Raw genomic sequence first — 25,459 nt, 5'->3', positions numbered from 1 at the left:
TTTTAAACCTGTCCAACAATGTTATGAATTCCACATTAGACAATAACAACATGTCAGCCAGGTCTGAGCTCATGTAATACGGCTATTAAATCTAGCCTAGGCTACTTCGACATGAACCAGTCACAAGCTGCTATTACTAGAATTTTGATAATTTGCTTAAATCTTTTGACCTGAACTAAAAAAAAAAAAAACAGATGCTAAATGGAATGGATGTTCTGATTTAAAATCTTTGTGGGAAGTTAGTTATATCAAGATCCATTCAGCCATGGCGTTGTAAACATGATTTTGGTTAGCTAGTTATGCTACCATTAACTAGCTAGCTATCTAAATCTGTACAAATTGTTTTTCTGTTTATCTAAAGAAATGCATGAGAATATGTTTATGGTTGAACTTTCTGTAAGTTTTCTTTCAAAATTGTTGCTCAAAGCTGAGCAAATTGTGGATGTTTAAGGGACAGACAGCGCTAACTACATAATAGCAGCTGCCATAGGGTCCGTGCTTAAAGACTCCGTGCGGTGAAGAAATGGAAATGCGATTTTAATGGCGTCAAAATTGATCAGCAATAAAAATGTAACGCGTTAATAACATGTTAACTTTGACAGCCCTATATAATACAAAAGGTGTAATTTCAAGATTTGGTTGGGCATCATCAGTTTTTACACTTGTTATGTCAGTCACTCAATTATCCCATGACAGCATTTTTTTCCCTTCTTGATTGGTAAGTTAGTCGAGCGGCCAGATATCTAAACTTTTAGAAACATGGTCGATCGCTAAATCTTCTCTCTGCCCCATGGCAAAATGTGTAGAATTGCAACAAACATGCTTTAAACTGCAACATGTTCTGTATGCCATTCTACAGTCGAGTGGGGCTGCTAAAAGATATTGCTTGTGTAACAGTATAGACTTTACGTCCGTCCCCTCGCCCCGACCTGGGCGCGAACCAGGGACGCTCTGCACACGTCAACAGTCACCCCCGAAGCATCGTTACCCATTGCTCCACAAAAGCAGCGGCCCTTGCAGAGCAAGGGGAACCACTACTTCAAGGTCTCAGAGCAAGTGACGTCACCAATTGAAACGCTATTAGCGCACACCCCGCTAACTAGCTAGCCATTTCACATCGGTTACACCAGCCTAATCTCGGGAGTTGATAGGGTTGAAGTCATAAACAGCGCAATGCTTGAAGCATTGCGAAGAGCTGCTGGCAAAACGCACGAAATTGCTGTTTGAATGAATGCTTACGAGCCTGCTGGTGCCTACCATCGCTCAGTCAGACTTCTCTATCAAATCATAGACTTAATTATAACAGAATAACACACAGAAATACGAGCCTTAGGTCATTAATATGGTCGAATCCGGAAACTATCATTTCGAAAACAAAACGTTTATTCTTTCAGTGAAATACAGAACCGTTCTGTATTTTATCTAACGGATGGCATCCCTAAGTCTAAATATTCTTGTTACATTGCACAACCTTCAATGTTATGTCATAATTACGTAAAGTTCTGGCAAATTAGTTCGGAATGAGCCAGGCGGCCCAAACTGTTGCATATACCATGACTCTGCGTGCAATGAACGCAAGAGAAGTGACACAATTTCACCTGGTTAATATTGCATGCTAACCTTTCTTTTAGCTAAATATGCAGGTTTAAAAATATATACTTCTGTGTATTGATTTTAAGAAAGGAATTGTTGTTTATGGTTGGGTACACGTTGGAGCAACAATGGTCCTTTTTCACGAATGCGCACCGCATCTTTTATATGCAACGCAGGACACGCTAGAGAAACTAGTAATATCATCAACCATGTGTAGTTAACTAGTGATTATGATTGATAGATTTAATGTTAAGTTTAATATATATATAATGCTAGCTTAGCAACTTACCTTGGCTTCTTACTGCAGTCACGTAACAGGCAGGCTCCTCGTGAGGCAGGTGGTTAGATTGTTGGACTAGTTAACCGTAAGGTTGCAAGATTGAATCCCTGAGCTGACAAGGTAAAAATCTGTCATTCTGCCCCTGAATGAGGCAGTTAACCCACCGTTCCTAGGCCATGATTGAAAATAAGAATGTGTTCTTAACTGACTTGCCTCGTTAAATAAAGTTGTATAGAAAAATACAATTTAAAAAATCGGCATCCAAAAATACAGATTTCGGTTGTTATGAAAACTTGAAATCGGCCATAATTAGTCGGCCATTCCGATTAATCGGTCGACCTGTAGTATCTTGTAACACAGCAATTGAAACCCTTTCCCTTTATAAGAACTCTTGACTATGTGCCCACTGCCCTGAATATTCCAAGAGGCTGCTTCAAATCAAGCACTTATGTTACAGTAAAATTAGAGAATAACTTACCCCAGAGGGTGTAAAAACAAAAGTTCAAAAATAAAGTAAAATGAAGCTTGCATAACTCTGAACTAAAATAGAACTTAAAAATAAAATGGAGAAAAAATACCTCTGCCAGTTCCCAAACGAAATGGCAGTAACCCAAAAACATTACCTGTTTTCTGTCACTAACACTAACTGTTTTCTGTCACTATTACTAACAGGAACTCAACTAAGGGTTTAAGAATAGATATTTCACTGTCCTATTGAATAAAGGGGATACCTAAAATAGATCTATGAAGGACATGTGAATGAAAACTATTAATGTCTAATAACTATTGTAAATAATATTCCTAAGCATTAGCGCAATTACGCTCACATATGCGCGAGCGCACACACACACACACACACACACACACACACCTACCCACATAGATTAGATTAAGAAAAACAATTAAATAAAAACAATTTGCAAAATGTAAATAAATACAGTGCAGTATGCACCCCATTCTTAATGGACGTCGAGTCACAGCTTAAAGAGCAAGGAATGTCATCCGGTTTTAGGCTGTTCAGTCATTGATAATGACAATAGAACCTCTGTTTGGTAATGAATAGTCTACTTAGAGTGCATAACGCTCCCATCAATGAGAGAGGGCTCCGTCCCGTGGCGGCCAGCAATCCACATGCGGTGAGTGGGCTGTCCAAATAATTGGGCCTTTGGCCAAAACAAAGTCCAAACAAAAGTTACTCATGTCTACAAGCTGGCGTAAATAACAAATCCTGTCCGATGGTACGTATAGATCCTAACAAAGCCAATGAGCAGGCAAGGCGGACTGTTTTTAACTGCGGCTCTGCGGTGTCACAGACCATGTGTGCATGCGAGGAGTAGGCTGTATAGTTATAGCTACTACCATGTTAGAAAGTGGGTGCAGACTGTGGGTCGTCAAACATGTGGCTAGTTCCCTGGAAAGTAATCCTCAGTTTAGCCGGGTGTATCAGACCAAATCTGACTCCTGCCTTGTGAAGGTTGGATTTCACAACTTTCAATGCAGCTCTGCGTCTTGCCAGGTCTGCAGAGTTGTCTATGGATCCGTGTGCCATTGTAGTTCAGCTGTCTTCTTTCGAAGGAGGGACGAATCATTTTCTCATTGGTCTGGAAGTAATGCATGCGGACCTGCATAGCTCTGGAAAGGCAGTCGGGTTGTGGTTTTGCAACTAAAGGTCGATGTGCTCTGTCAATGGCGTGGGGTCTGTCAAAGGTCTTTCCATCGAGAACATCCTGCAGGAAAGAGGATTTACAGCCCTCCAGCTCTTCTAGTATGTCGACCACCCTTATGTTGTGGATGGCTACCAGGTTAAGCAAGCAGTGCGACTTGGCAGGGTCGTGTTTCGGGGGACGCATGGCTCTCGACCTTCGTCTACCAATTTGGATATCATGAAATTGGGGAGAATACGGGGTACAAGTTTTAAAAAATAAAATAAAAATTATAGCCTTTTATTTTATTTTTTATTACTCGGGCCAGAGTGAATCTGGTTGTAGTTTGCCTACCCCTGTTTTAGACCCAGACAGCAGCTAACACAGTCCCAGATAACTAATCACGCTGGAGGGGACGGGAGCAGATCGTTGCCCCTAACCACAGATCTAGGATAAGATTTGGATGGGATAATCTGAACGTTATCTATAAGGTTACAATAGTATATATTTTTTTCTTGTCAGAAATACATTTTGGGGGTGGAAAAACCCTTTCAGTGTTAACTTAAATTACTAAAACCAGAGAAAGTATGTAGAAAAGATAATGGACCTATATATTAATATTTGAGAACTAACAATCACCAAAATAAAGGGGGAGAACTGACAATTCCTAAATATTGATTCAGCAGTAAAGATGTATGTTTGAGCAAAAAAACACCGTATTAGCCATGGAAAAATTCATAGAATTGCAGGAAAATCGATTAAAAAATGCTAAATGTTACCTCCGATCCATGGCAGAATATTTAGAGTCAGTCGCAGGATAAAAAAAAATATTTACATTTTTTTTAAAAACATTTTCTCTCAGCTGCATGGTAAAATGGGGGCCACTAAAATGTTCTGTGAAATTCAGCTGTGCCGACCGCACCTGTATTCATAACCTACCTGTTCCCTGTCTGTACTCTCGGGTGCAGAGCTGGAACAGTTGAACCTGGCATGAAAGTGAAAATTAAAATGACTTCAGAGTTGATTCATGATTGGCCATATGGGTGTTAGGCTGGGTGATTGTATTCGTAGTGCTAATCATCGTTTGTTGGCAGATCAGATAATTGATTGGCACTGCCACTCTTTAGGCTATTTACTTTTGCTGAGAGGGCATGCTGATTAAGGCGACTGCAGACTAGGTTCTGTTTGCTCCTAGCAGAACCTGGCTAGGCGTAAGCGCACGACTATGCTCGCATACTCCTTGCTTGCTAAAATAGCTAGCTGAACCTTGCTATTAAACTTTGGTTTTACAAATGCGAAGCGTAGGATTTTCTTTCTATATATATATCTCTTAAAAACTAGTAATATCATCAACCATGTGTAGTTAACTAGAGATTATGATTGATTGTTTTTTCTAAGATATGTTTAATGCTAGCTAGCAACTTACCTTGGCTTACTGCATTCGCGTAACAGGCATTCCGTCTCCTTGTGGAGTGCAACGAGAGGCAGGTGGTTAGAGCGTTGGACTAGTTAACTGTAAGGCTGCAAGATTGGATCCCCTGAGCTGACAAGGTGAAAATCTGTCATTCTGCCCCTGAACAAGGCAGTTAACCCACCGTTCCTAGTCCGTCATTGAAAATAAGAATGTGTTCCTAACTGACTTGCCTAGTTAAATAAAGGTGTAAAAAAATAATTTTAAATCGGCCAAATCAGTGTCCAAAATGACCGATTTTGTTATAAAAACTTGAAATCGGCCCCAATTAATCGGCCATTCCGATTAATCTGTCGACCTGTAGTACTGACTCTGTTAGTGGAATGGACTGACCTTGAGTATAGATGCCTGCAAATCACATGCTAATTTCATTCTCGATTCCTGGTGTTTCTGTAACATGCTTGTCTTCAATGTAAAACATTCTATATTCAGCTGGGCTTGTGTTGGAGAGTCTGGTTCATTCAGTTCAGCAGATCCCTGTGTGACAACCAACCACAGTGACCATTTGGTAGTTGACAACACAGAATCATCTCATTGACCACTGGCACCACACTATCAGTGTCTGTTTCAGTCTCATACATTAATATGGAAAGCCCCATCTTGAAAGAGGTGTGTGTGTGTGTGTGTGTGTGTGTGTGTGTGTGTGTGTGTGTGTGTGTGTGTGTGTGTGTGTGTGTGTGTGTGTGTGTGTTAATTGGATTAGAGTAACATGTTTTCTGGCCAGTATTTAAGGTGTCACCTTTCCAGCCTGGGTTGAAGTGTAATGTGCTGCTATTTTGGCCTGTGTTGGAGGCTCTGATTCGAGGTGAAATGCTGGAAATGAGACTAGTGAGGATTATGTAACAGTAGTGGCTTGTTTTGGTGCCTGTAGATCAGGCCTGAGTGAGATGGGGGGGGGTGGGAGCACGGGGGTGAGTGTTGGCCTGAGAGAACCTGAATAACGCCAGTCAGTTGCCCCCCAACAGGGAGGCAGCCCTCTGAACTACACCAGAGCGCAGGCTGCTGTGGACACTGGTCATACCAACAAATGTATTCTGTATGTGCATATTTAACCGGTGTGAAATGGCTAGCTAGTTAGCGGGGTGCGCGCTAATAATGTTTCAATCGGTGACGTCACTCGCTCTGAGACCTTGACGTAGTTGTTTCCCTTGCTCTGCAAGGACCATGGTTTTTGTGGAGCGATGGGTAGCGTTGCTTCGGGGGTGTCAGTTGTTGTGTTCAAAGGGTCCCTGGTTCGAGCCCAGGTAGGGGCGAGGAGAGGGACGGAAGGAAAACGGTTACACATATAGATGTGTGTGTGCAATGTACATATGTAGACCTATTGTACAGAGGACCATTCTGTAGGATAAGTGTGATACATGCTTTATGATGCTGTTGTTTTAGCACTGTTCTTTTCTCAGGCTGATGAGCTGTAGATTTCTCTCACAGAAAGACTGAGCATGACCTGTTGCCATGGCTACAGCTAGCCACTGACAACACCTGATGCACACAGAGAAAGATCATCCTGCAGTGCTCCACAGATCAACCACAGGCACTGTTGGGCCAGTGCGGAGGCAATCACACACAGCCACCGACCATGCATCTGACCACGATTGACCACAGTGTCTTCATATGTAGTACATACAGTTGAAGTTGGAAGTTGACATACATTTAGGTTGGAGTCATTAAAACTTGTTTTTCAACTACTCCACAAATTTCTTGTTAGCAAACTATAGTCTTATCTACTTTGTGCATGACACAAGTAATTATTCCAACAATTGTTTACGGACAGATTATTTAGCTTATAACTCACTGTGTCACTATTCCAGTGGGTCAGAAGTTTACATACACTAAGTTGACTGTGCCTTTAAACAGCTTGGAAAATTCCAGAAAATAATGCCATGGCTTTAGAAGCGTCTGATTGGCTAATTGACATTATTTGAGTCAATTGGAGGTGGCCTTCCTTCAAACTCAGTGCCTCTTTGCTTGACATCATGGTTAAATCTAAAGAAATCAACCAAGACTTCAGAAAAACAATTGTGGAGACAAGTCTGGTTCCTCCTTGGGAGCAATTTCCAAATGCCTGAAGGTACCACGTTCATCTGTACAAACAATAGTAAGCAAGTATAAACACCATGGGACCACGCAGCCGTCATACCACTCAGGAAGCTCTGTCTCCTAGAGATGAACATACTTTGGTGCGAAAAGTGTCAATCAATCCCAGAACAACAGCAAAGGACCTTGTGAAGATGCTGGAGGAAACGACTACAAGTATCTATATCCACAGTAAAACATGTCCTATATCGACATAACCCTAAAGGCCGCTCAGCAAGGAAGAAGCCACTGCTCCAAAACCACCATAAAGCCAGACTACGGTTTGCAACTGCACATGGGGACAAAGATCGTAGGTCCTCTGGTCTGATGAAACAAAAATAGAACTGTTTGGCCATAATGACCATCGTTGTGTTTGGAGGAAAAAGGGGGAGGCTTGCAAGCTGAAGAACCCATCCCAACCGTGAAACACGGGGGTGTCAGCATCATGTTGTGGGGGTGCTTTGCTGGTGCACTTCCCAAAATAGCTGGCATCATGAGGCAGGAATATTATGTGGATATATTGAAGCAACATCTCAAGACATCAGTGAGGAAGTTGAAGCTTGGTCGCAAATGGGTCTTCCAAATGGACTATGACCCCAAGCATCCTTCTAAAGTTGTGGCAAAATGGCGTAAGAACAACAAAGTCAAGGTATTGGAGTGGCCATTATAAAGCCCTGACCTCAATCCCATAGAAAATCTGTGGGCGGAACTGAAAAAGTGTGTGTGAGCAAGGAGGCCTACAAACCTGACTGTTACACCAGCTCTGTCAGGAGGAATGGGCCAAAATTCACCCAACTTATTGTGGGAAGCTTGTGGAAGGCTACCCGAAATATTTGACCCAAGTTAAACAATTTAAAGGCAATTACACTCAATTAGTATTTGGTACATGTAAACTTCTGACCCACTGGGAATGTGATGAAAGAAATAACAGCTGAAATAAATAAATCCCTCTACTGTTATTCTGACATTTCACATTCTTAAAATAAAGTGGTGATCCTAACTGACCTAAGACAGGGAATTTTTACTAGGATTAAATGTCAGGAATTGTGAAAAACTGAGTTTAAATGTATTTGGCTAAGGTGTATGTAAACTTCTGACTTCAACTAAATGTAGCTGCAAACAAACACAATCAACAATCAATGCTGAACCACAGTTAGACATCGCATCGCTTGTGGAGCACAGAGGAGGCCAAAGAATAGCCAACCAAGGGGGGGGAACTATCGCCTCAAAAGCAAAATCAGCCTTTACACCACTTTGGGCTATATTTGGGTATTATGGAAACCCATAACAAACTCCATGACCCTTTACCAATTCCAGTCAGATGACTTAGTGTGACGCACAAATATAAGGGGACTTTTTGTCTCTTTTTGATCAACTGCAGTGATGAATGGCTGTGAATTCCAGCGCCACAAATCTGCAGGGGAAAGGCCTCTTTAATTTAACCAGTCTTAATCTTTGATCTGTGGTGCTGTCTGCCTCCCCTACAGTAACATGCCTGTGACCCTCACCTCATCCCCGTCAAACCCCCCCGCCCCCCCCTCCCCCCACTACTGATAACACTGCTTGGAATGGGTGCCGTGAACGGAGAGGAGTGATGCGAATGCACAGACCAGTGGAGAGTGAAGAATGTGGTCGAGCAAGCAGAGGATGGGTCCCGCGAGTGCACAGGCAGCGGGGTCGCGCAAATTAAGCTTGAGTTGCAAGTGTGACTTTAAGTAAGCAGAACATCATTGCCACATACAAAATATTAATTTGAGAGTAGAGATTATACATAATTTTTTTGCGGAGATGCTTAAACATCTTGCTCTCGCATCAGCAATCTTTTACTATCGTTTTATTAGAGGTGAAAATTCTAGCCAATGAACATGGTTGTCACTAGTTAAACACAGCCACAAAGTCCTACTTATTATGGCTAAACCCAGCCTATTTCTACAATTTAGCTTCTTAAAATCTGATTTTTAAACTTAACTACACTGCTAACCTTATGCCTAACCATAACTTTAAAGTTAAGACCAAAAAGCACATCTTTGTTTTTCATGAATTTTTACTGTACAGTAAAGCTGTGTTATCTAGTATAAACCAGATTTCGACGTTGAAAGGCAATGTAACCTAACGTAGCAGGCGTAATAAAAAGAACACCTGAGTGTAGTTCCCACGTACGGGTTTCAGCAGAAAATGAAGCTAGATTGTATTTGCTGTATCCCTGAAACCGTATACATCCAGTTGTTGGCAACTTCTCTCAGACCGAAGGCAAGGTGATGGTGGTGTAAGGACGATGGCTGACAATAAAAAGGTAAGCTCTATAACCCAACCAGCCAACTAATCAACTAGGATTTCAGTATTTCAATTGAAGTAGGTAGTTATTTGGTTTTCTGATGTTAAAGCAGGCTATTGATTAGGCAAGTTAGATCAGCGCCAGCTAACTAGGAAGCTAAAGCTAGCTGATGTTTAACCACATATAAAATGTACCAGTATCTTTGATTAACCAAGAGCATTGTAGCTAGCTAACTAAGTTAATGAGGGGTTGCTAGAGAATGAGGACTTGAAAGACCAGCCAGACTGTGAGTGAGTGGTGAGAACAGACAGTTAAGGCCCTCCCTAGGGTAGAGGTGATTGAGATGGGGTGAGTGGGAGGCAAGATCAAATAAATAGCCAATATTATAAACCACTAACTGCATACTTTGAGAGTCTTTGAAATACACTTCTGATAACTTACACTGGCAGTTGTTAACAATCTCTCTCTCTATCCCTCTCTCCATGCAGGCCCACTGTCACTATGTGGTGGGGAAGTTGTTCTCTGCTTCGCTGACAAAGATAGGAGGTACAGGAGTCCACTCTATTCCAAGTACCTTGGCTCTCCACTATGCACAGCACTCTGGAGGCTTCCTGCAGGTAACCCTGCCTTCTATCAATCACCCTGTAACTTAATCGTTTGTGGTACTGAGAGTTCCTCTAATTGCTTTTACGCTATATGGAGGCATTGTTATTAGGACATATGTCACGTAGAGAGGATAACTTGTTATGGACTTTGACCAACTCCTGTCTGTTGGGTTAGAATGATGGTTCTATACAGAGGATGGTTCTATGCTGAATGTGTAGGTTAGGTAAGGGATGAAGTGAAAACCTATAGGAGGATAGCTTTTTACGGGTTGGGCTTGAAATGACAGCAGGCTGAGTGGTGTGGATTGGTACAGCTCGCCTTAATCCCATAGTATGCTATTACTTACTTAGCTAAATGATTATCCATAGTTGCCTCTATTAATACAGCAGCAGTCTTTAAATGGGCTGTTCCATTGTATGCAACACTAAGATGGTGTTTAACTGCAATTGAACTCAGTCAATGTTATTTTCTGACATATTTTTACTTTCTCAATACAGTTGTTCTCAGGAGACGGGTGAGTGCAGAGAACATACTGTATGTCTGACAAAGTGGAGTCAGGCTTCTACTTCATTGGCCAAGTTTGGATCTGCGAGTCACCTTTGACCTTGATGTAACTTTCATTGAAGACTTGGGGTCATTGGTGTTCCCTAACTCACCTTGTGACTTGCACAACTCAGCACATATGTATCCCTCCACCTTCCTCAGTGGAGTCCCAGCCAGGGGTATCAAATTCCAATGTCCGTGTACATGTTATGTTGGCGTAGTTACCGGAACAGTGAGAAGAGGCGTTGATGATAGTGATGCGTCCCAGTGTGGTCTCCACAAACAGCCGCTGTGCCAACACCATGCCTGATGACGACAACCAGATGGTATTCCTCCACCCTGGATCACTGTAAACACACACCTAGTCTCTTTCTCTGTGTATATTTGTTGCGCGTGAGAGAGTGTGTAATGGGTCTATATATGTGAGTGTGTGTTTAGTGTAGGAGATACATATGTATTTGAGTCTACTCTGAGTCTGTATACACTCTGTATTACATGCCTGTGATTTTGTTCTTGTGTGTGATTCAATGTCATGTTTTGTGACATCCCTCTCTCTTGTCTCCTCAGATATTTGGTGCTCCCCGGACCAGGGTTTTCGAGGCAGGGATGGACTACTGTTAGTCTGAGCTTGCCCCGCAGTCCCCATACACACATTAACTCGGTTAGCTACCCCACACGCACACCTAGATGCAACTGAGACTCTTGCATAAATCATGCATTGGTGTAACTTGCATAAAAATTCACGCTACAAGGATTTTGTTGGGATTCAGCGCTTTCGACTCCATACAAAATCTAATTCCATCTTCTGCATCTTACTGTCTTCTCTATAGATTGTGCTGATGCCCTACTGTAAGAACCTGGAGATCTTCACTGGTTCTGGGGTAGGTGACCTGACCACCAACAGTTCCTGGGACACGTTCCAGCGTTACCGCTGTCTGGAGAACATCCCGAGCGTGGTCAACAGACATCTGCTGCAACTTCATATCTAGCTTGTCAGTTCTGCCTCACCAGGGAGCTAAAGGTATGGCACCGCACTCCCAACAGTCATGTATGACTGCTTAAACATCCTTAAACATACTCATTTATGTTTTAATTAACACAAAGTCTAAAGGTTTCTTATGGCTCAATAATACTGACAAATGGTGTTGATTGTACACCTCTGCGCAATTCCACATAGTGACATCTGCCATTCCATATCGAGACACAAGCAACAGCTCTGTGACAATTTTATATTTCCTCGATCCCTTGCTTCCTATTTCAGTGCCTCTTTCTAAAACCCCATTGGAGGAGAGGACCCAAGGTTTCTCTCCTCAGTTCACCAATGGGGTTTTGAGAAGGATCTGAGTAGAGAGGAAGTGAAGTTAGTTTTAGGTGCAATCTTATGTTAAATGATACATTTATCTGTTTGTACGTACAGTGCCTTCATAAAGTATTTGCACCCTTTGACTTATTCCAGATTTTGTTGTAACAAAGTGGGATTAAAATGGATTTAATTGTATTTTTTGTCAACGATCTATACAAAATACTCTGTCAAAGGGGAAGAAAGTCTCTAACTTTTTTTTTATTAACCCTAATATATTTGAATGAGAACTATTCAACCTCCCTGAGTTAATACATTTTAGAATCACCATTTTACCCATCTACCAATAGGTGCCCTTCTTTGCGAGGCATTGGAAAACCTCCCTGGTCTTTGTCGTTATGTGTGTGCTGGAAATTCCATGCTCAACTGAGGGACCTTCTAGATAATCAAACAGTTGGTGTGGTGTACAGAGATGGGGTAGGCATTAAATCATGTTAAACACCATTATTACACAGAGTTTGTCCATGCAGCTTATCTGACTTGTTAAGGACATTTTTACTCCAGAAGTTATTTTGGCTTGCCATAACAAAGGGGTTGAATACTTTTTGACTCAAAACATTTCCGCTTTATGTGTTTTATATGTAAAAATGTCTAAACATAATTCCACTTTGACATTATTGTGTGTAGACCAGTGACACAAAATCTACGTTTAACTCATTTTAAATTCAAGCTGTAACAAAACAAAATGTGGAAAATGTCAAGAGGTGTGAGTACTTTCTGAAGGCACTGTTCTACTTGTGCTCTTTCCACAGGTGGCTCTGGCTTGCTGATAACATCTGATCTGATGAGACTCCCTATGAGATTTGACTCCTGTATTACTGCCTGTATTCAATACAACTTCCAATGCCGATTTTTAAATAATTTGACACTGTAATTTGATAGACAATGGTAGTTCCCAATCAGACATTTACTACCTCAGTTAAATGTTTGGTGAATGCATATTGTTGATGTAAAAACAATATTTCTCCCAACCCTCCCCTTGTACTGTAATTTGTCTTGTTGAAAATGATTATTTATGTCCACAAATAACTGTAGTGACCCTGTGTTTTTAAACTTGGATAACGACTTTGCCTCTTCAACCACTCAGGGCGACAAGCCAGATGGTTGAGTGGTCGGTAACCACCACGAACGAGCTCATTCTCCCTGCCTGTTTCATTCGACATACACTACCATTAGGCAGACAATCAGCTAGGTGGAGAATCAGATTTAAAAATATATATATATATATATATATTGTGATAATTATACTGAACAAAAATATAAACAAAATGCAACAATTATACTGAGGTACAGTTAACTTAAGGAAATCAGTGAATGTAAATAAATTCATTAGGCCCTTATCTATGCATTTCACATGGAATGCATTTGGGAGTCAGGCCCAGCCAATCAGAATGAGTTTTTCCCCACAAAAGGGCTTTATTACAGACAGAAATGCTCAGTTTCATCAGCGGATGTGGAGGTCCTGGGCTGGCGTGGTTACATGTGGTCTGCAGTTTTCTGGCAACAGCTCTGGTGGACATTCTTGCAGACAACATTCCAATTGGACGCTCCTTCAACTAGAGACTTATGTGGCATTGTGTTGTTTTCTAAAACTGCACATTTTAGTGGCCTTTTATTGTCCCCAGCACAAGGTGCCCCTGTGTACTGTGTTTTAATCAGCTTCTTGAAATGCCAAACCTGTCAGGTGGGTGGATTATCTTGGCAAAGGAGAAATGCTCACGGACAGGGATGTAAACAAATTTGTTCACAAAATGTGAGAAATAAGCTTTTTGTGCGAATGGGACATTTCTGTGATCTTTTATTATTTTTAAAACATGGGACCAACACTTTAAATGTTGTTTTTTATATTTTTGTTCAGTGTATATATAAAATATAAAATGAATGTTCCACCAACCGGTTTCTGTGCCAAACCACCACACTACCAATAAACAAGGCATACCAACTTTGGGCGCTTCAATATCATGGTTTGAGTTTAACACCACAATAAATATACTGTCAATCTTGACAAACAGAAAATACTACCTTGTAGGCCTACTCAATATCGAAGGCTTGGCTTGACAATCTTTGAATGTCATTAAACTTTTGGTGTTTTGGAACCGATGCCTCTTTCCATTCATCAAATGACTGCTGCACGGTTTCATTCGAAAGTATTCAGACCCCTTCCCTTTTTCCACATTTTGTTACGTTACAGCCTTATTCTAAAATAGATCAACAAAAAAAAACCCATCTACACACAATACCCCATAATGACAAAGCGAAAACAGGTTTTTAGACTATTTTGAAATGTACTAACAATAAACAAATACCTTATTTACATAAGCATTCAGACCCTTTGCTATGAGACTCGAAATTGAGCTCCGGTGCATCCTGCTTCCATTGATCATCCTTGAGATGTTTCTGTAACTTGATTGGAGTCCACCTGCAATAAATTCAATGATTGGACATGATTTGGAAAAGCACACTCCTGTCTACATAAGGTCCCAAAGTTGACAGTGCATGTCAGCAAAAACCAAGCCATGAGGTCGAAGGAATTGTCCGTAGAGCTCCAAGACAGGATTGTGTCTCGGCACAGATCTGGGGAAGTCTACCAAAATATTTCTGCAGTATTAAAGGTCCCGAAGAACACAGTGGCCTCCATCATTCTTAAATTGAAGAAGACTCTTCCTAGAGCTGGCCGACCTGCCAATACTGAGCAATCGGGATAGAAGGGCCTTGGCCAGGGAGGTGACCAAGAACCCGATGGTCACTCTGACAGAGCACCAGAGTTCCTCTGAGATGAAAGAACCTTCCAGAAGGACAACCATCTCTGAAGCACTCCACTAATCAGGCCTTTTTTGGTAGAGTGGCCAGACGGAAGCCACTCCTCAGTAAAAGGCACATGACAGCCACTTGGAGTTTGCCAAAAGGCACCTAAAGGACTCTCAGACCATGAGAAACAAAATGTTCTGGTCTGATGAAACCAAGTTGAACTCTTTGGCCTGAATGCAAAGTGTCATATCTGGAGAAAACCTACGGTGAAGCATGGTGGTGGCAGCATGCGGTGGCAAAGCTTTTCAGTGGCAGGGACTGGGAGACTATTCAGGATTGAGGGAGAGATGAATGGAGCAAAGTACAGAGAGATCTTTGATAACCTGCTCCAGAGCACTCAGGACCCCAGACTGGGGCGAAGGTTCACCTTCCAACAGGAAAACAACCCTAAGCACACAGCCAAGACAATGCAGGAGTGGCTTCGGGACAAGTCTCAATGTCCTTGAGTGGCCCAGCCAGAGCCCGGACTTGAACCCGATCTAACATCTCTGGAGAGTTTTGAAAATAGCTTTGCAGCAACACTCCCCATCCAACCCGACAGCTTGAGAGTATCTGCAGAGAAGAATGGGAGAAACTCCCCAAATACAGGTGTACCAAGCGTGTAGCGTCATACCCAAGAAGACTTGAGTCTGTAATCGCTGCCAAAGGTGTTCAACACAGTACTGAGGAAGGGTCTGAATAATGTAATTGTGATATTTTATTGTTTGTACATTTGCAAAAATGTCAAAACTGTTTTTGCTTTTGTCATTATGGGGTATTGTCTGTAGATTGATGAGGGGGGAAAACAATCTAATACATTTTAGAATAATGCTGTAATGAAATGTGGAAAAGGTCTAGGGGTCTGAACACTTTCCGAATGCACTGTATATACCTACAGTGCAGATATTTTTCAAATATTTAGATATTTTTTATTTACATTGTGGTCCCTATTATTTATGTAAACACACATACATTCATACAGAGATAAAGACAAGAAAAGGTTCTACTGTTCACACATTAGCCAGCTTTTGACATTCTTTCAAAAGTGGTTATGGTTGGTATGGTAGTTTGTTCCACTCAACAGTGCCGGTATATACAAATGTGTTCAAATGTGCACTTGCCAGAGTCTTTAGGCTGTCTATAGCTAGGTTTCCATCGAACTTGGGACAGATTTTCATGTGATTATTCTGAGCAAAAATATGAAACCCGCACACTGCTCTTGGTCATATCACTTTTCTTGATTCTAAAATCTGCATCAAAACAATATGCGCAGTTGTGTTTCCATCAAATGTTCTTGTTGCACATAAAAATGACTTTTGCGGTTAAATTTCCAAGTTCCAAATAAAAAATACAAGTGAAATGGGTTTCCATCGCATGTTCAATTCTTGGCCTACTGATGGTGTTGTTCCAAAAAATGTAATGTAGGTATAGCGAATGTGCCCTCTGATATTGGCATGTGAGCTCACGCCAACAGCTCACAGATACAATGCGGGTAGAGCCTATGAGATTATTATGGACACAAGTATGAGATCATTTTTATTTGTCAAACAGCAGCCATGCATCGATCATCATGTTACCAGAATAAGACTGTGCCTTTCTAGACCTTATAAACTGTAGAGTAGACCCACAACTCATCCAAATGGAACGAAACATTCGAATCACAATAACATGTTGTGTATTCACTTGAAAACAATAATGCAATTATTCATTGCATTGTGGTGGTGTAGGCTAGTCTAGGTAGGATAATTGTGTTGTCCCCAAACAAGATCAATAGGGGAGCCTCGTGCCTTCGCTGTTCTTTCATGTGCATTGATGCACCTGGCCTCTCCGCTGCCTATCAGCTATTCTTTTTTGTTCTTGTGGATTCCTATTGAAAATCGATCCAGCTTTGAATGATTTTATGTGTGGTATGATCGCTAGTTAGCCTATTGCAGATCTGGACAAAAGATCAGCCTAATACTGTTGTCACTATGAATGGTGGATAGAGGGCGGGGTAGACAGACTGGTAGACTTCATTGACCTGTGGGATAGTCAAAGTTAGCGCATGGAAAAGCGTAGTGCATAAGGGAAGTACCAGAACATCTTGATAAGGGGGGCAACTGCAAACATATGAGGAAATGTGGCTAGGATGAAGACATTATATCGTAAAACCTGCAAAATAGCAGATGTAAACCAGGGGGAAAACACACTACCCTCCCCTGTGCCCAATAAAAAAAAAACTGCCCTCCCCAAAGCAAAGTTGGACAACCCTACCCTATTTTGGACAACTCCCCCAGTACATTACCAACGGTCCCTTGTTACGTGCATACCCACATGTCATTCCCAACAATGGAGTCATTATATTTCGCTACTGTATATTCAATTATGGCCAGGACATAGTGTATAATGAATGAACTTGTTAGATCACAACCATGTTATGCCCATACTCCACCTATTATTTGATACATTGGGGTTACCTCCCTCATATGAAACAAACACATACCAGACACTTTGTGGAATGGTGAAGACAAACAATTAGCTAGGGGTGGACTATGGTGTTACTTAGCTAGAGAAGGCCATTTGCTTATCTTGTTTACAGATTTACGTTGCTGGTTAATAAGTAATTAGCTATCTAGCTAGTTCAATAACTTTAGTAAGTAGATGCCACTCAACTCAAGGTATAGTAGAGCGATTTATTTTATTTCCCAGTTACTTTGCTTATGTATCAAGTTGAAGCTGGGTTGCCCAAGTTGTTTGGTGATTATTGTTCAAGCTAGCTAGCAAGTTTAACAGATGTCTCTGAAACTCTGAAGTGCAATCCGTTTGACCTCATGCACTTAACTCAACCAATCACATGACACAACACTGGACTGACAACACTACACTCGAGCATTTGTTAGTTCGGCCATCACTCCAGTGAAAGTGACCAATCTATGGTTTCTAGACACACACCCACCTCTTTCCCACCAGCCTGAAATTAATTTGAGAGAAAAAAGAGATTTAAACCCAAAGGTGCCAAGTCTTGAGAGAGTATCTTGATAAATTGAGAGTGAAAACTTGACAAAGACATGTGATTAGTATTGTTGGTGGACAATTTGATGCTTACCCAAAAAACTGTTACACGTTTGAACCATGTTGCTTACGGTTCTATATTTTTTGATTTAGACATTTTTCATTTTGATATGTGGCATTGATGTTCTGCTCGCCCAAGCTCTCAAGTTTGACCTGTCCACTCGCAGAACACATCCTCTGCTTTCTCGACCAAATCTCTGCGCTATCGACTGGTCTGTATGCTCAAGGGATCCATCCTATGCACTCTCGAATCAGTGTTTGCTTGCTCAATTATGTTTTGTCTCGCTCGACAGCGGCATCTCACGCGCAATAGACTTTAGAGGCTGATTATTGTGTGTGTGTGTGTGTGTGTGTGTGTGTGTGTGTGTGTGTGTGTGTGTGTGTGTGTGTGTGTGTGTGTGTGTGTGTGTGTGTGTGTGTGTGTGTGTGTGTGTGTGTGTGTGTGTGTGTGATCAGCGGGGTCCCATTTGCTTCAGATGCCTAACATGGATCTGCAATTAGGAGGGAAATTAAGATGTGATTTCCTGTCAAATGGACCCCTCTGTGTCCCAGCCCTAAACTAATCCTGATTCAGGTCATGCTGACCAGAAGTCAAGATGGTTCTTCCCGCGTTAGGCTTTGTGTTTTGAATTTCTTTGTCTCCTCCATGATGAGTGGTGTTATGTCTGATTTTGAATCAGCTGTGATTGTGGTTTCTTCCCCAGGCTAACCCTGTCCTATTCTCTTCTCTCACCAGGTGTCCTGAAGCTCAGAATGAGTGCTGTAGGGGAAAGTGCCCTGGAACCTGCTACGCCAGAGTCCCGCAAGAGAAAGGGCTCACCATGCGACACCTCAGAGCAGAGGTAAGAACACGGTGCATTTACCTTTTAATCACTTAGCAGACACTCTTATCCAGAACGCTTGACAAGATGATGATGACGACGATGGTCTTCATTGCCTTTCAAGAGTCAATTCTTTCCACCACTACACATACTCAACAAGAAGCGTCCCCTCAGAAGTACAGTATAACCTTGCTACTACCCTTCAGATTTGTTCTCTCATGTTCATCTGTGTTTGCATAGTAACCCAAGAAGCTACCCGCTTCTATGGCCCTGATTGGTGTTGAGGAATAGGAGTTTGAGCCTGTGCACACTTAGCTTGAATTCTTGTGTTATCATGTAGTTATGTCAATGGCAGATTTGTGTGAGAATTTGAGATATTTTTAGAGTCTACAGTGCATTCTGATAGTATTCAGACCCCTTGACTTTTTACACATTTCGTTACTTTACAGCCTTATTCTAAACTTGATTAAATAATTGTTTTCCTCATCAATCTACACACTATACCCCATAATGACAAAGCAAAAACAGGTTTTTAGAAGTTTTAGCAAGCTTATTACACCAATATTTGGGGAGTTTCTCCCATTCTCTGCAGATCCTCTCAAGTTCTGTCAGGTTGGATGGGGATTATCGCTGCACAGCTATTTTCAGGTCTCTCCAGGTCTCTCCAGAGATTAAAAATAATATCGCTGTTTTTTTTTTACTCACGATATGCATCTACAAATATTTTTAAGGTTTGCTCTAAATAAGCGTTGTCTTACAATAAATCATAAGACAATATGACCCACTAATAATTGAATTATTTCTATCAAAAGAGTTTAACCTGCTTTTTTTGCAATAATCACTGATCTGGCTGTAAAGTCTATGAAAATGCTCTTTTTGTTACAAATGTCACTAGAAGCATGCATAATGCACATTCACTAACTTCTTGTAGCAGGCATTGGGCTATAGAAAATGAACACGGGTCTCATCAACAATCCCAAGCCCACGTGCTAGTGATTAGCCAGCTAATCTTTGGATTTCAAGTTTAGCCAACTTGGATCTATTTGCTAACTAGCAAGGTTGAACAGTATAATTGTTATGAACAAACCCTTCTATCTGTCTCCAACTGTTTGAACAGCATGCTAGCCTGTCCACGTTGTTCAGATGTTGAAACCGTATTTCTCAGAATGAGAACGAAATGCCAATTCCGTAAATAATTGTGTTTTATGCTTAATGCCCATTTATAAAACAGACTAGAAAGCTAGTATAACAGTCTTTGGCTAAAATGCTGCTAGCAGTTCCCCAATGCTGCGTGTGACAAACTGGGTATATATTTTCCAGAATCAATGTTCATTGGCACTCATTTTAGTAGTGTCTGCTCTGCGTGCAATTTGAATAGTTGAGATAAACATTATATTGTTAGAACGGTTAACTTCTCCTCTATTACAGTAAAATAATGTCTCAATGTGTTTGTGTCCATATTATTATAATATTTTTTTAACCGATTCTGTGGGATGTAAATATCGAGTTGAAACCAAATGTCAGAGAGGAGTATGTGATCTCTCAACTTTGCTGGTGTGAGAGGCAGGGGGAGGGGCTCGTGTGTGTGTGTGTGTGTGTGTGTGTGTGTGTGTGTGTAAACCATTGAGGAAGAAGTGAAAATGAGGCCAATGCGTTTCTGTGGGCTTATTTTGGACCAAGCTTGTTGCCTGCCTTCCCGCCTTTGGGACAATGACTCCAATTGTTAGGGCGGAGACGTGCATCTTGTCATTAAATACAGATCTCACACTGGCATGAGTCAAATATAGTCACTCTGACACATATACACACGCATACACACCATGGTTTCCGCTAGCCATTAATAGCTGGCTGTTTAAAAAATGGAAAAGCAGATAAATAAAATTGGCACCAGATTGACATAGTCTCAGCATGTCCATAAGGCTAGGGGAAGCTAAGATTTGAATTAAATTCCCACAATTATATAGGCTAATTAGCCTACTCATGTCTATACATAAATAAATTAAATAATTCAAAATGGGCTACTAAAGCATGAGCTTCCCCTAGCTTTAAATTGCCTACAGTTGGAGAGAAGAAATAGAGCCCAGGCCTCTACTCTATACACGCTCAGCCATGCATTCAAACAGCCTTTTTTGCAAACAGTGATTGAGTTATATTATTAACCTGAATTATGACTATCCAATCTACTCATCACATTACGAGTAGTAGGCTATCTTACATAAGTCTGCAAATGCGATCAATCCCATTCTCTCCTGTTTTGTAGGCCAAGTATCTCAAGTATCCAACCATTTTATCATTCATATTTTATCATGTTTACCACATTTCTTCTGCAACTTACTTTCAGCTTCAGCGGGGAAAATAATTGAGAGAACAAGGTCAAGCCAAGCTGTAGTCAGTCCCTGCATTCCTCTAATATCTCACACATGGTCAGTGCAGAGCTAGTAGTCACTCTCAGCTCTTAGCCAGGGTTGCTCTCAGCTCGTAGGGCTTTCAGTGTGTGTGTGTGTGTGTGTGTGTGTGTGTGTGTGTGTGTGTGTGTGTGTGTGTGAGTGAGAGATTTCAGTTGATGCCCTGCTAGGTGGAACAATAACACACTGGCAGCAGGTTTAATCCCCCTCTCCTCAGCTGTTGCTCTCTGCACTAGTCTGCTTTTCTGCCCTGTCAGCGCTGGTCTCTTCTGCAGCTCTCTGCTCTGGTCCCACTGCCACCCCCCGCTCTATGTGCTGGCTTCATAGAAGCCATGAATTATTGAGAGGCCTGCTGCCCCTGTAGACCCCCCCCAGCCCTGATCCTCCCCTCCATCCTTCCCCGTACTCGTTGGTACCAACCCAGCAGCGGACAGTCTGCCTGGATACTCTCTGATGAGCCCTGGGCTGCGTTCCAATACTCTACAATGTCATCTCATTCACCTCTTTGTCTCCTGTCCTGTCCTGCGCGCGTCTGTTGTACTCTCAAACTAGAACTCTATGTGTTTCATGGACTCTGTCAGGTCAAGTTATCTTTTATGTTGCGAAGGAGGATTCATTTGGTTGCAGCTAACACGCCATAAAATCACTTTCAGCAAAGTTCTGAACATTTCTCAGAAATCGACCTAAACTGTGTGTGTGGCTGTCCTTGCAGTGTGGAGAAGCGTCGGCGGGAGCTGGAGTGTCGTTACATAGACGAGCTGGCCGAGCTCCTGTCTGCCAACATGGGCGACATGGCCAGCCTCAACGTCCAGCCAGACAAGTGCCACATCCTCAAGAGCACCGTGGACCAGATCCAGCAGATCAAACGGCGCGAGCAGGGTGAGCACCAGCACTTTAGACACACTTTCTCACTCACTAATCAACCACTCATTTGCATACAAACATGCGCTGTCTTGCTCTCTCTCTAGTACACACACAAACAATTGATTCCCTTTCAAAATCCTATTTTCCCTAACCCCTAACCTTAACTCTTAATCCCTAAGCCTAAAATAGCCTTTTTCCTTGTGGGGACAGGCCAAATGTTCCAACTTGTCAGAATATTCCTTGTTTTAGTATCCTTGTGATGACATCTGACCCCCACAAGGATAGTAAAACAAAAAACACACACATGCTCCCATTCTCACTCTCATTCCCCTCAGTCACTTTACTGACCGACATGGTCACTTCACCCCCCTCACTTCTTTACTCATTTGCTCTTTTTTCCCCTCAATCCCCCAGTCCCTCTAAAGACATCTAGGTTGCTCGGTGAATTCTGCCCAGCCGTAAGGACCCCTGGGAAATCAGGGTCCACAGGGCTGAATGACAAACCAGACTAATCCCACCTTTAACTCACTGAAAGCTGTGACGCCATTCTGCTGCGTCTTGTGGATCCTTACATCCCCATCCACACACATCCCATGTTACTATACTTAATGCTTACCAGAGCCGTATCTCTGTTCTCTATAGGCCCATATTGTTCTGGTGCTTATGTATCATTGCATGCATATTTTGTACCCTTACATATCATTAGTTCTATGCATCTGGTAGGGCAGCTCTCCCAGTTAGTTCTACTTAGTGGCGGCGCTTGTTCTCCCAGATCGTCTCTTAATCAGTAACTGGTCAGTGTTCAATGGAAAAGCCATAAAACAATAAGAGCCAGAGCATTGGTGTTTGTTCCAGGTCGCACTAATCACACACACACACACACACACACACACACACACACACACATTCAGTGCACACACACACATGCTCAGACACACACCAGGGATTGACATTAAGTTTTGCCTATTGCCTGGGGCAGGTGAACTGAGCAATCGCGGAAGTTGAGCCTGCTCTGAGGTTGCCCCACTGTGCAGTTGAATAACTTTTAAAAATATAATAACTCAAAACGGATCTTTCTGGTTCTTCCGCATTATTTAAGTGAAAGAAAGACAATTCATGGCAGTCAGACAAGTTGAGCCTGTTCTGAGATTTGTTTTTACTAATAACAACCAAAGCACAAAGAATTCCAGTACTGATCTTTCTGATTCCTCCCCAAATGTGTAGGAGAAAGGCAGGCAGTATATGGTACTTCTGTGTATAAATAGATCATTTACATTGTCAGACGATCGTAATCTTCGGGCAACCAAAAAATACTCTGGACTTCTCCGAAGGGTAGTGCTTAAGTTGTAAATGTCTAGGTGCCAGAACAGAAAGTGATTGTGAGAGGGGGATGACCTGGGGGGCCTCTGAGGTACTGGAAAGGATGGAAAAACCCCACCTTTTATAATAAAGCAGTGCATATGGATATCATCGCATTTGCGTAGTGACATAGAGCATTAGAGTAGAGGCCCTTAATAAAGAAGGCTCTCACATGGGGAACAGTTTTTGACCTTTTATGAACACATTTCATACAATTATGTCATTTTGTATGACTGGAGACTTTAATATAATTGTTTTTAATACCAAACAAATCATCAAAATGACAGTTACAGGAAATTATAGTCCTAGAAAAGCTTTCACTGACTTACCCAATGAGGTGCAGCTCAACTTGCCGACAATTGCCAATACTCTCATGCCAAAAGCCTATCTCTCTGGTTTTACTTTGTAAAACAATGTTTACTTGATAGACCTTTTTGGAAGTTGATAAAATATTTTGTCAGCCTACTGTCTGTCAGATTAGACTTTTCTTTGAAGCTGGAACCATTCGCTTTCCAACCTATGTTTTCCTGCGATTGCTTTTGAGCTATTTGAAAATACTTGTTCTGGCTGAATGGCGTTCCCTGACAGATTTGCTGTGCGTTCCCGGGCTATAGGCCTTATGATTGGGGGAAATAAACACTATCCACAGTTAGGCTATAATGTTGCGCAAACCAAAATCTGCGTTTTCACATTATGTTTATTTATGGGGCAGGAGAATTAACTCTGATCACTTTTATTAGAATTTTTATATTGAAAACTGATTTTTTATTTTTCATGTAGAGGAAGCCTACTGGATCCGGCCAAATAGGTCCCGGGAAACAAAATTGTCAAAACGGAGAGGTGCCGGATCCTGTTCCGTAAGGATCCGGCTCAAATGAAGCACACCCGAAGGGCAAGTGCCTTTCAGACTTTAATGTCAATCCCTGCACACTGCCAGTATGGGATTAGCCATAGGTGTCACTCTACAGCAGTGGTAGTACTCACTAATACACTTTTAAACAACCACACTGGGCAAGCTGCCATACCCATCGGACAACGGGGGTTGGGGGGGGGGTTACAGAGTCATTGATTCATACATTAATCAATCTATTCACTATCAAGTCATTTGTGTCAGAAACAAATCAAACTAGTTTGATTCTGGCCTTATTGCCAATATCTCAATACAAAGATATGTCATGTTCCACTCTGAAGGAAGTATGCTTTGGAGTGATTGAAATGCATCAGAAATGTATTAGAATTATTCTGTTCAGATCCATAACTCCTCTTCTTCTAATGAGTCCTGCTGGTGCGTCCTAGATAGAAGCATAATATACGTATGTTTTCCTGAGAGTCTGAGCTTTCAGGAATGGGGTCATAGTCGATAATAGCTCCAACTGCTCAAAAGATTGTTAAATTTGAAGCAGGGACATGATTTCAAGATGTGCGCTTTTCCCGCTACATTTGTCCCAGCCACTAATAGGGGATATCGAAGGTTACTTACATAACTACAGTTCTATGAACAAAGGGGGACATTCAGATGACTGAGGAAAACATGCACAACAAATGTATTCAGGCAGCTGTAAGCTGTCAATGAAGTTGCCGAGAGTTGCTCAGTGACTATGGGGGCGTTAAAGTCATCTTACAATAGTATAATTGGGTGGATTGCTGTCAGTGGCAGCATTTCATTCCATGTATTTTTTTTTAAAGATTTTAAAAAATTAAAAAAGCATCCCTGCACTAGATGCTGAAGCATGACGTCTATAGGTAGAACGAAAGGCCCCCATTGCACCCCCTCACCTCTACATCCCCAGGGACTGAGACTCTCTGGAGTGTACAATCAGCTTGTTTGTAGGCCTAACCAGAGCCCTGAATACATTTTGGGTTCTGAACTTGACCTCGGCAGAAGAGCGTTAACACTGTTTGGACATGACCTCTCACCCGTTTTAACAGAGCTTCTCACAAGGCAGCCTCCCTCCAGCCCCTGACATCTAGCCAGTGTTGTCTCAGGGTCCCAACCCATCTTGTTATCATTCTCAGCTCTATGTGTTTGGGGATTAACAGACTCTTAGAAAAAGGATAAGTTAGGGTAAAGTATTGTTCCCTGAGGTACAAAAATATCAAAATACAGATAATGTAGCTTCAGAAATACACATCTCACTGTACTGTTCATTACCTTTTAGGGTACTTGTCAAATCAAATCAAATTGTATTGGTCACATACACATATATAGCAGATGTTATTGCGGGTGGAGCGAAGTGCTTGTGTTCCTAGCTCCAACATGTGCGGATAATCTAGTAAAATGGTTAATTTTTGTACCAAATATTTTGAAAATAAAGGTACAATCATCAC

At 41.7% G+C, this 25,459-nt stretch overlaps 1 protein-coding gene across 10 annotated transcripts in view; it reads left to right on the top strand.

The window, feature by feature from the left end:
- Positions 1-25,459, top strand: part of LOC118386948 (nuclear receptor coactivator 1-like) — an 88,154-nt gene that overhangs the window by 31,416 nt on the left and 31,279 nt on the right. For 6 of the 10 annotated variants that reach the window (XM_052523750.1, XM_052523747.1, XM_052523746.1 and 3 more), the window contains 2 exons: positions 18,419-18,524; positions 21,621-21,787. In XM_052523750.1, coding sequence (XP_052379710.1) covers positions 18,436-18,524; positions 21,621-21,787 — 256 coding nt within the window. In that variant the 5' untranslated portion in view covers positions 18,419-18,435. Of the gene's footprint in view, positions 1-5,910; positions 9,953-10,438; positions 10,834-11,051; positions 11,146-11,314; positions 11,506-18,418; positions 18,525-21,620; positions 21,788-25,459 lie in introns of those variants that run through there. The other 4 variants (XM_052523743.1, XM_052523745.1, XM_052523744.1 and 1 more) reach the window with 4 other exon arrangements.

Source organism: Oncorhynchus keta, chromosome 8, assembly GCF_023373465.1.
Source record: "Oncorhynchus keta strain PuntledgeMale-10-30-2019 chromosome 8, Oket_V2, whole genome shotgun sequence".
NCBI lineage: Eukaryota > Metazoa > Chordata > Actinopteri > Salmoniformes > Salmonidae > Oncorhynchus > Oncorhynchus keta.
The sequence above is the reverse complement of the archived record's forward strand: the minus strand, read 5'-3'. Positions and strand labels throughout refer to the sequence as shown.